The 11,674-nt window shown below is 46.2% G+C and overlaps 1 protein-coding gene across 1 annotated transcript; it reads right to left on the bottom strand.

The window, feature by feature from the left end:
* Positions 1–2,024: 2,024 nt before the first annotated feature.
* Positions 2,025–11,045, bottom strand: EIF2B5 (eukaryotic translation initiation factor 2B subunit epsilon). Its single transcript, XM_045539791.1, has 16 exons — positions 10,725–11,045; positions 9,539–9,663; positions 8,471–8,656; positions 8,201–8,378; positions 8,031–8,111; positions 7,679–7,756; positions 7,122–7,434; positions 6,054–6,199; positions 5,665–5,806; positions 5,434–5,535; positions 5,144–5,251; positions 4,281–4,371; positions 3,855–3,978; positions 3,157–3,282; positions 2,632–2,742; positions 2,025–2,456 (listed from the first exon to the last, which is right to left on the bottom strand). The coding sequence occupies exons 1-16, from the start codon at positions 10,926–10,928 to the stop codon at positions 2,397–2,399; spliced, it is 2,175 nt and encodes a 724-aa protein (XP_045395747.1). The 5' UTR covers positions 10,929–11,045; the 3' UTR covers positions 2,025–2,396.
* Positions 11,046–11,674: the final 629 nt, after the last annotated feature.

Raw genomic sequence — 11,674 nt, 5'->3', positions numbered from 1 at the left:
CATTTCTCCAGAGACATAATCTCACATTTCTTGCAGGGGAGAAGTAGGTGTAATTACCCAGATGGATCACATGATGTCAGGACCTGGAGGGCTTTTTCTTATACAGATCTTTGTGTAATCTCCCTCCACCCCACCCCTAGTTTTCAATCCCTATCTGTACCCTTCTCTGAAGTGCTGAGCCTTTTCTGGGTTCAGAAGAGCACACTGGCTTGCTTCCGATTAATAACTCCCTTGGCAGGTAGAACCCAACTCATTCCGCTCTGCTAAGTCACCTTTCTACCCTTTTATTTTTCATTTTCTAAAACGTTAATGTCTCTCACTCATTGTCATCACCTGTTTTCCTTATCATTGGGTCATATGGCTTTTTAAAAGAATTCCTTTATAAGCATTTTAATGGAGTTTTTAGAGGGAACAAAAAAGCTCATGTGTTTAATTTTCCATAATTGATTGGAAATCTTTTGCTTTGCTTTTAATGTGCTCTTTTAACTTTTTCTTTTTCTTTCTTTTTTTTAGAGATATGGTCTCAAGGTCTCATTCCATTGCCCAGGCTAGAGCTCACTGTAACCTTGAACTCCTGGACTCAAGCAATCCTCTCCTTGGCCTCCCAAAGTGCTGGGATTACAGGCATGAGCCACTGTGCCTGGCCCCTTCTAACGTTTTATTTTTTAGGTCACTCCAGCGTCACAATTCTGTAAAGCCTTCCCTAACCACCCCTACTAGAAGGAATCTCTCCTTCCTAAAAATGTTCTATAGGCTACTTCTAATCTGTCACAGAGATCTGTACATATTTGGTACAGATCAGAGATGTCTTATTGTTACTTGTATTTAACTGCCCTGTTAGGCCCATGCCATAACCTTTATGTGTTCTCTAGGAACTAGTTTCTACTCAACAAGACAGAAATTTAGATTTACTGAACAAGACAAGTAAATTAAACCATACCCTGGAGACCTTGTTTTTTCCTCTTTAGAAATACCCAGTAATACCTTCCATACCCCCAAGTAGAATTCAGTAACATCTTCCTCAGCTTATTTCTTTCCACCCAACTGAAATGAAGAAAGGCAACCATTTGATCTCTTATGGGGCAGGGAGTGGGGGGCACTTGTTTGACATTTGCCAAAGATTAAGTGCCAATAGAGGAAATTATTGACTTACTCTATATCTCTGTATGAAGACAACAAAGAGCTCAAAAAGATGAGACAGAAAGGCATGTCTCATGGTTGAGTTTAAAGGAGACAATACAACAAAGTGACAAATGCCAGCTCCAGAATCCATTATCAAATCTGGCTATATCAATTACTACTTATGGGACCTCTCTGAGCTTCAGGCACCTCATCTGAAAATGGGGATATGACCTACTTCCTGGGGCTGATGTGAGGATTAAATGAACTAACACATGAAAAGTATTTAGCAAAATGCCTGTCACACAGTAACACCCACTCAAAATTAAGGGAAAGCTTTCCCAGGACCTTCCTGCTTCTTAGTATATCCATTACTGGCTTTGGGTTTTGTCCTGGGGGCAATTTTCCCTTCACTGAGACATAGTATGCTGAAGGAGAGTATGAGGTTCAAGTCCTTAGCTTTACCTCTCAAGAGTCATGTGACTGTGAGCAACTTTTCTTTTCTGTAAGATGAAGAGTAGCCCAGCTTCTCTGACAGGACTAGTACTGGATCAAGTAGAAAAGACATGTGAGAGGGACTGACACATGGTTTGGCATCATCACCCTCTGGCAATGTTTAGACTAGGACTCTTTATGGAAACAGACTTAGGCACACCATCCCAGGGCCACAAGCTGGTCCACAAAGGCTGGATAAGAAAGTAGGCCCTTCACTACCCATGAGCCAGGGGAATGGTTAATTAGCAAGGCACCACAGTACCACCTAGTGGCCATAACAACCTTCTCCCTCTCCCCCAGTTCAGGGAAGGCTGCCAGATCAATGGTTCAGAACTCTGGTCTCATTCTTTAACGGTTGAATAGTCACGGATGTAGAAAAACCACATAGTCTAGGATGGAGAGAAACCAAATACACCGCTATCTCTTTTTTTAATATTAACAAATACAAGGAGCAGAGAGAGCCAGCTGCTCTCTGCCATCCCCTGAGGGAAAGCCAGAGCACAAAGCAGCTCCTCTGGCCTTCCTCCAGCTGCAGGGCCTGCCTAACTCCTCCCTAGGCAGAAGCTTTGTTCCAGCCCAGCTTCCCTCATCCCAACTCCCCAGTCAGGATGGGAGGCACATGGTTGCTGGCAGTGGGAAGAATACTGTAGTTCCAGTCTCTGCTCCTTTATGTCTCAGCGTGGATGGGGATCACTCATCCTTCTGCAACTAGCTCCTCACTTGTCCGGGCCCGGGAGCCAGGAGGGCAATCAGTCACACACACAGGAGCAGGCTGTGTGACTTCAGTCATCTTCAGATGACTCCTCTTCTGCCTCTTTTAGCCACTGGATGAACCTCTGCAGCTGTAAGGAAGCAGAGGGGAGATCTCCTGGGGGAGGAGCACATAATCCTCCTGTTCTTAGCAGATAAACAGCTCTAACAACTACAGAGGCCCGGGGACCAATGACCCTAGAGTCTAGGGGCAAGGACCTGGGAACCAGACAACCTCCTTGGTGAGAGGAGGGTAGCCTGACTCACCTGTTGATTCTTACGCAACTGCCGGCCCTTGTCAGTTGTGTCCCTTTTGCTGAACCAGCTCAGGATTGTTTCCTCGGCGAGGATCTCCAGCTGGTAGAAAGCCATCAGCACCTGCAGAAGGCCAGCAAAGGGGATCTCAGGGGTCTTACAGGGTCCAACAAGATATAATGGATAACAGAGGAAGAGGAAGCATGACCTTAGCATCTCTCTACCAGGCCCTTATCTTCCACACGCTGAGCAGCCTCCTCCAAAACAGACAAGACTGAGCTGTTCACTCAGCTACTGGGGCAGGTATAACTTCTGGAACTATTGCTGCATAGAGCTTTGTACTTTCCTAGGCCACCTCCCACAAATGGCTGCCATCTAAGCTGTAGTATTCCAGCAATAAGCAAAATATTAGGGGTGGATGGTATTGTTCACCAGATTCCATACTGGATTCATGTTAGCCTGTTTTGTGTCTCCATGAGGTCACCAAGGCCTCTTTCAAAGCAAATGTAGGAGCATGGGGCTTGGGGTGGTATTCACCTTGGCCATGGAAGTACCAAGAGCTTCGTGCTCCAGGAAGAAGTCCTCAATGGCTGCTAATGCTTCCAAATGGTCAGCTGCACGTTTTATATAGTTCCTAAAAACAGGGCTCCAAGCTTTGAGCAGCTATGGAAGAAAGGAGGAGAAGGGAGCTGCAATATACTCCTGAGCATGCACCTATACCTGGATAGCAAAGAACATCAGTATTCATGACATGGGAGGATAGGAGAGAGATGATATAGGCCCTATGGAATCATGTCAGAGGAACTTAGGAGTTCCTGGCAGTTAGAGTTGGGAAACAAGAAGAGACTGCTCAGAGAAGATGAAAGGGGATCAGATGTTATAGGCTGCCTCAAAATACCTATTCCCAGTCTAGAAGTTGACCTTGTGCTGGGTCAAATCACTTTCATAGAGTCTGACTGTCCAAGTCTATTCTGAATACACCTTTGGGGGCCTAGTATGGTCTCAATCTTGGAGTCTCAAAGGCCACTCAGTATTGAACCCAACCTGACTCCTCTGGACCAGGTAAGGGTGTTCTAGAACCCAACCAGCTTCCAGAGGCAAGGAGAAAGGAACCAGAAATAACATACATCACATAATAAGACCTTCTATTCCTGATTTCCTTTGAAGTCAAGTATAGCAAGGGTATGTATCTGCCTCTACCCAATCCCCTGTACCCATCCCAAATCTTTGCTCACGGGAAGCAGCAGGGAACAGTAGCGGTTTGGGTCAAGCGGAGAATCCATTTGTTTCAGGGGGAACTCCAGGACCACGTGGCTTAGTACCTGCATCACCTCCTTTAGACTTATGTTGTAGGCGTACCTGTGGGGACACTAGGGTGACACCAGGGCCTCCATCGGCCCTTCAGCATGCTGTAGAAATAAGACTTTCACAGAACACTGGAGGAGAGGAAGTTGGATGGAACAACATGGAAGGGAAGGGCTTAGGAAGGGAAAAATCTATGCTGAGGCTAGAACCTAATGCTCTCCTTGCTCCAAATGCTACTGGCCGCCTCCATTTGGGATGTCAAAGGAATAGGTTCCTATTTGGAAAAGAAATACTTAGAAGAAAACCCCTACCTGCCTGGGATTACCCCAAGGAGAACAGGGAGGGGCTGCTCTTACTTGAGAGAGTTGATTTCCAGGACTAGATTGTCACAAGAAATATTCTCCTCTTTGCCCCGCTGTAGTGTTCCTAGGACTTCATTCTGAAACACTAAAATCAAAGGAAGAATAAGTTCATGGGCCAACATCATTTCACAATGCTCTAACTCTGCAGTCCCCAATTCCTGGGCCGTGGACCAGTACTGGTCTGTGTCCTGTCAGGAATCGGGCCACACAGCAGGAGGTAAGTAACAGATGAGTGAGCAAAGCTTCATCTGTATTTATAGCCACTCCCCATCAATAGCGTTACCTCCTGAGCTCTGCCTCCTGTCAGATCACCATGACATTAGATTCTCATAGGAGCATGAACCATACTATAAACTGCCTACTTGAGGGACCTAGGTTGCACGCTCCTTATGAGAATCTAATGCCTGATGATCTGAGGTGGCACTGAGGTGGTGATGCTAGTACTGGGAAGCAGCTGCAAATACAGATCATTATTAGCAGAGAGGTTTGACTGCACAGAGACCATAATAAATTAATTGCTTGCAGACTCATATCAAAACCCTATCAGTGAATGGCAAATGAAAATGTAGAAAAAGAATATTAGAAATTAGAAATAAAGTACACAATAAATGTAATAAATAAATGTAATGTACTTGAATCATCCTGAAACCATCCCCCTATCCGGGGAAAAACTGTCCTCCATGAAACCAGTCCCTGGTGCCAAAAAGGTTGGGGACCGCTGCTCTCAGTCATCTAGCCCTGACTTTATACCAAACCCTTTCTGGGAAGAACATAAGCCTTTGGCTAGTTGATCCAGGCAAAGGATAAACTGAGGGCTTTCCTCCTTTTTCCAGGGCACTGCTCTCCTGGTCTCTCACCTGTGATGTCATCCATTTGAGGGGAGCCTGTCCGGCTGTCCAGCTCCTCAGAATCCATACTTCGCTCACTCTCACTTCCACTCTCTTCTTCCATGTTGATCCTGAGTCCTGAGAATTCATAAAGGATAAAGAGAAAAAACAAAGGAAGAGCCACTGACAAACAGTAAAATATCTGTCCTGTCTACCTGAATAAAGGAATGTACAAGTAATGTAATTCTGAAATATTCATTATCCTTCAAAATATTCAGATTTTAGTAGAAGGAGGAAGGCAGGCATAAGGCCTAGCTCACCCCACAGATTCTGTCGTAGTTCCTCCTCTTCCTCCATGTTCATGTCTGCAACTTTCCAGAGGTAGCCCTGGCCTGCAACTCCTACTTCTGTTGGATTGTAACCTAGAAAAGGCATTGATCTACACAGAAGGCCTAGCAGAAGCACCGATCCCTCCAGGAGGAAACATTCATTTTCCTATGGGGCAGAGAGAGAGAGACACATAGATGCCCCACACCTGTTGAGCCTCACACCTTTCATCTTCACTTTCTCTTTTTCTTGACCAGCCGCAGAATCATCACTGAACTGGCCATCATCTTCATCTTCCTCTGCATCTGGAGGGTGCAAAGAGATCACCGAGCCCTCAGGCAGCACGATGTCTGGGCCCACTATCACCTAGGGAAGAAAAAAAAAAAAAACGAGTGGATGACATAGAACCATCAGTGTGTTGAGGAAAAGTACATCCTGACAATGAAAGAGTGACTTTTTAAATGTTTTTTCAGTATGCTAAGTAAAAGGTAAATGAAACCACTGGATTTGGACTCTCAAGCTAGACTGAATTATGGGTGGAAATAAGGGCCCTCTGGCTCAGCATGATTATCACTCGATTTGGGGCCTGTGCATAGTATGGAGCAGGTCTCACCTGGGAAGTGAGGACACAGTGTGGCTTCAGTGTAACTCGTTCCTTGACTTTAGCGTTGTCACAGAGCAGAGACTGATGGATCTGTGCTCCAGCAGCCACTTGAACACCCTGCCACAGATAGGCCTGGTCCAGCACAACATTATCACCTGGCTCAGGATGGAAAGGACTCCTGGTCACTCAGGGCTCAGACAAGAGCCCTTCATGGAGGACAGGGCTGACTGACACCACCACAGCTCTCTCCTAATATGCCATCCCTCAATTCACCAGAAATACCCACTCACCCTCTTAAGCCCAGGCCTGTGCATAGAACATTGCTTAGCCTGACCATCCTATACCAGGTTTACAATAATAGACTATCTATCAGGTTTAAGAACCCAAGAAACTTCAAGATTCCTGGGGACCCCTTGAACTCATGAACCTTATTAGAATCACATACATGTCTATAAGAAGAACCAAATTATTCCACCTCTTCTTGTACATTTTAGAATCTGAATCTTACTATTCTTTTAAAGGGGCAGTACTATTCGAAGCATCACATTCTCACAACCAATATGAGTTGCCAAGAGGCTAATGAGGCAGTTATAGTAGAGTAAAAAGAACACTGGACCTACAACCAGAATTCCCACATTTAAGTCCCACCACTGCCTCTTATTAGCTATGACCATGGGTAGGACAACCTCTTTGAGCTTATTTATTTATTTATGAATTAGGGATAAACAACATCTATCTCACAAGGTTTTCGTGAGGATTAATGAAACAATATATGTAAAAGCCCTTTGTAAACTATAATGCAGTAAATAAATGTTGTTATTGGTGTTAATTATCCAGTTGGTCCTGAATGTAAAATACAGGGTACCACGGAATGCGGAGTCACCCAATAAGAAGTTCACAGGCCATAAATTAAGGTATCAGTAATTCCAAATCTGTTTCCTCCTTTCTTAAGGTAGCCACTCAAGTTCCTTATTCCCACGGACTGCCCCCTGTGTATCCATCCTTGTTTCTGGAGACAGAGGACCCGCCAGGTTCCTGCTCCTACGATGGCTGGCTTGATTCTGCATCTGTGCTCACCAATGTGGCAGCCAGGGCCAATTACACTGTTGGTGATGGAGCAATTGCTGCCAATGACAGTGCCAGAGCCCAGGAGCACATTTTCCTCCAGGATGCTGCCATGGCCCAGGCTGACCTCGGGCCCTCGGTAGATGTTGTGCCGGGAATGAGTGCAGCTCTGGGTGGTGCTGTCAGTGAAGTTTGCCTCTGGGGTAAGAGGGTAGACCCATCGGCGGATGACGTCAGCGCAGACAGCTGAGTACATGTGTAGGTTGGAGACCCGGGCACCATATTCCTTAGTTGTTACATGCATGTGGATCTGGTTCCCGAGGATCTGAATGAGAAGGAAAGGGAGGTTACCCAGGCAAGCAAGACAGAAAGAATGGCCCCAAGTACAGCACCTTTCTAATCCTCATAAGTTCCGCTCTGCCTCTCACTGTTACAGCCCAAATGGCCTAAGACTTCCTGTACTGTTCTCCTCACTCTCCCTCCTAAGGCCCACAGAAGGAACCCAAAGTTACCAGGATAAGATAAAATCATAGCCCTCTCCTAAAGAGGCCTAGTAAGCCTTTTCTTACCTCCTCATTCACTAACAGGCCTCGTACAAAGTCATCTCGAGTTTGGTAGTCAAAGTTGTCTGTAAAGAGCTGAGCCACCTGGGGGGTAAAGTAGGGTGGGTTAAGGTTAGGTGCTATTCTCTGGAAGTATAGATAAGCCCCCAGAGACCTATCACACCCTATGACATTGGACATGGACCAGAATCTCAAAGAGATTCCCAATGGGATACTGGGGACAAGATGACAGTACCTCTTTGCTTTAGGACAGATCAGAAAAAGAGCAAGAAAAATATAGCCTGGCCGTCTAAGGGGGCAATAACATACCCTCAGAGTTCTACTCTTTGGGTGTGTGACCTTGGCCTGAAGAGCTCACCTGAGGAGAGCAGATGCTGATATGGCAATCCAGTAAATCATACCGAATCTCCACTCCATCTCCATTGCCCTGAAACAGGCTCTGTGGGGAAAAGTTATAAGGACTTTAATTTGTTTCTCCTGTTGAAGCCTGTCACTTTCCTACCTCATGGACCCCAGATACCCACACACCAGAGGAAATGAAAAACGTCGGAGGCGCTGGGTCTTCTGAAAATGGAGAATCCGGTTTGTGGCACTATCCACAGCCACTACCACATTGTCCTCTTGGCAACGAGTCGGGTGGCTGGGGGACGACTCCTTGAAGATCATTGTCATCACAGATACATTTTTTTCTAGCTTCCGCCTCAACCTATAAAGGATAGGAAGCAAAAAGCTGCAAAAAAGCAGTCACAGGGCTTTGCTGGTCCCTAACCCTTGTCCCTGTCATTCTCCCATCCTGACCTGTGTTCCTCAAGTGCTCTGGTAATATTGATGTTTGAGATGACATCCCCATACACCAGAATGAAGTCAGAGCGCACCAAGGCCTTGGCATCAACATCACGGAGGACATCTCCCAGTGATCGATATAACTCTGATGTAATTATTCGAACCACGTTGAGGGATGTAGGGCGGCACCACTTGGATTTCCTAAAGGAAGGTGGGGGTGAGGGGGATGTGTAAATCAACCATAAAGATCATATGAACCTCCTCTGTCTTTCTCCCCCATTCAGCACTCGCACTCCTTCTCTATGGCTTTTTTGGGTCCTTGCCAGCGTCCTCAACTTCAAAGAGATTTATGAACTATAATTAATGTTTTCAGCATCCTGTGTCACCAGTCTTGTTTTATGGCATAGAGAAACATGGTTATTTCCTCTCTATACCTTGACCCCTATCCTCAAACATGGATTTGAACTCAAAATCCTGCTGAAACCTAGGGTACAGAAAGTACCCGGGGAACATACTTTTTTCATGTCAGCTTTCTCTTTGTGAAGTCTATATAAAATTTAGGAACTGTCTAATGGAGACCATGCTAATATCCTAATTTCCATAAATCCTGAGAGTTAGTGTTTTTTGAGATTTCAACAAACATTTGTTAAGTGCTCACTATATGCTTGGCATTAAGCTAGGCAGTGGGAATACAAAGAATGAAGAAGAGCTCATTTTTGTCATCAAGGGTCAGAACAAACATTATTTAAAAACTCAGTGCAAAAACAAAGATGTTATTTTTGTAACTTCCATATTGGAGCCATTAAATAAAAAGCAAAGTCCATTGGGACGAAACTTTATAGGTGAGAGTCAGAAAAACCCCAGTGTTACTCTTTAATCTTTGTCACAGGAACCCCAAGACAGATAGATACAAGGCTTCAGCTGCTCACCTCCTGATAAGTTAAGACAACACTCTTAGAATTTACAATGGGATCTAAATAGACACATTTTTTCCCTTCACATTTCCCCTTACTAAATTACTTCCATCCTGAAAAAACTGGAAAAACGTGGTGAAACATGGAAAGAAAAATTGCAGGATCTTACAGTAAATGTTCTTTGATTTGAGCCGCCTTCCAGCAACAAAAGACAAAGGTTTCCTGTACACCTGTGGCAGTCAGGAATTCCAGAGTGTAGTCAATTAATGCCACGTTGGCTAGGGGCACGAGGACCTGGAGGGTAGGATATAAAAAAAAATTTGAGGTCTTGGATCTGTTAAGGGCTCTTTGGTTACTCCACTGCAATAATAATTTTCACTTCTCTAAGAGTATATCCAAACATTACAGTTTTGCTTTATCCTTTCAATTCAAAGGTAAACAGGTTCCTGTCTTTGACGTTCATAGCTTGTTCTAAGCTTGAGTCTAAGATGTTGCAATTTGGGCATAGTAAGCATAGAATCTGTTTGTCTAGTATCAGACAGAGCTGTGATAGAATAGCAGACCACTGCTGACAAAGGATAATAATGGAAATCAATAAAGTCTCCATAAATTTAAGCACTACTAAGGCCTTCTTCCCCACAAAAATTTCCTTCCTTGGTCCCTTTTTAAGAGTCAGGAGCTACTACCCTTCATCACTTGGCTTTTTTGGGGAGAGTTAGAGGGAATTTTCCCTAAACCCAATGCAGTTTCCTCTCTTTGATAGAACTGGGTACTGCTAAGTGACCAAGCAAATCCCAGAACTAGCTCAGAGTCCACTTCCCCACTGTCTCGACAATTCAGGGGCTAATGGCAACCAACCACTAAACCCATTCTGTCCTTTGGACAGAAGGCACTGGCTGTCATTAAAATCTGAACGGAAAAAAAGCACACTGCCTGAGATCTAGCCCGCTCTTTTTTAGGCATACTATCGGTCTTCCAGAGGCAAAGGGTGGTGTTTCTTTTCACCTAAGCATCTCTCCTCTGCAAGGTTAAAGGCGGCGCGGCCTCCTCTAGGAGCATTGATTCCTGGTTGGGAAGGCTTCTCTTCAGTACTGTTTCTACATTTAGTACTCTCCATTCCTCTAAAACCTGAGGTACACAGCAATATGAATGCCCAAATCAGCCAGCCACTGACTTGGTCAGGGCTTTAGACTGTCCCTCTTTCGCCTTCCTCCTAACCAGATAAGCTCGGTTTTAGGATAACAGGATGGACACAAGTCCTTCCAGAGCACGCTGCACTAGGCAGCCGAAAGGATAACTTACTCCAGCCCCGCCACCCTCCGGGCCCTCTGGCTGCTTGCGTGCGCGGAGCTCACCCGAGGCTGGTCTTTGGATATGGGGAAGAAGCGGCGGTTGAAGCTGTCGGCCACCAGAACTGCTTGCAGGGGCGGCGGCGGTTCCTCTTCCGCCCCTCTGCCTCCCCCGCCGCCGCCGCCGCCGCCGCCTCCCGGCCCAACGCCGCTGCGCTTGCTAGGCCGACTAGCCGCCGCCCCAGGCGGTGCCACCACGGTGGCCGCCATCTTCTTCTCTCACGGCCACCACTTCCGCAGGGAAACTGACACCGCACGCAGTAGGGGACAAAAAGGACCCGGCACTTGAAAAGCGAAGGGCTAATTACCGTAGGGAAGGAGACGAGAAGGGAGGAGTGCGCATGCGTCTTCCCCTAGCAGAGGCCCTCACCTCTGGGTCTGAGGTGAGCCCGAGGCGTGAGGGGTGGGATTCGGCCGGTTGTCCTGGGAGAGGAGGCGTAGGGTGGGGGTGCGGTCCCTTAGACATCAGACACCATCTGCAAGTATTATAGGCCTTCATTTGTACGTGAACGAGCCGATAATCTTGCGGCATGATGGGACTTGTGGTCGCCGCGAGGGGGCCCGCTCCATCCGGGATCTGTAACCGTCCAGCGGTTTCCCCGACCCGAGCACGTTAAATATCACAGTCCTCAGTATTCAGTCTACTCATCTCAAGGGACCTGGCGCCTTGGGGAGCTGGAACCGAGTCAGACTTCGCCTCCCCACAGGGAATTCACATAAACACGGAACGTGGTATTGTAGGGAGGGTAGTAATTCTACTGAGCGATGATTGGGGGACACACACGATACAGGCATTATCTTATTTAATTCGTCACATACCTCTGCAAGACACTTTATCATTCGTTCAGCAAACACTACTTGAACTCTGAGAGGGAAGTTCACGCAGCTAGTAAGTGGAAGAACAGATATTGGAACCCGATCTGCCTAACTTCATCGTTCCACAATCTTTCTGCCAA

Source organism: Lemur catta, chromosome 1 (assembly GCF_020740605.2).
Source record: "Lemur catta isolate mLemCat1 chromosome 1, mLemCat1.pri, whole genome shotgun sequence".
Classification (NCBI taxonomy): domain Eukaryota; kingdom Metazoa; phylum Chordata; class Mammalia; order Primates; family Lemuridae; genus Lemur; species Lemur catta.
Note: the sequence above shows the minus strand (reverse complement) of the source record. Positions and strands in the feature narration are given on the sequence as shown.

Bases quoted from the DNA above. Each gene is read 5' to 3' on its own strand.
- EIF2B5 (XM_045539791.1), bottom strand. From the start codon at position 10,928: ATGGCGGCCACCGTGGTGGCACCGCCTGGGGCGGCGGCTAGTCGGCCT. The intron at 7,435-7,678 runs GTAAGAAAAGGC...CTTCTCATTCAG, and splicing joins GCCTGTTAGTGAATGAGGAG to ATCCTCGGGAACCAGATCCA. The intron at 5,536-5,664 runs GTGTGAGGCTCA...TGCCTTTTCTAG, and splicing joins AGAGAAAGTGAAGATGAAAG to GTTACAATCCAACAGAAGTA.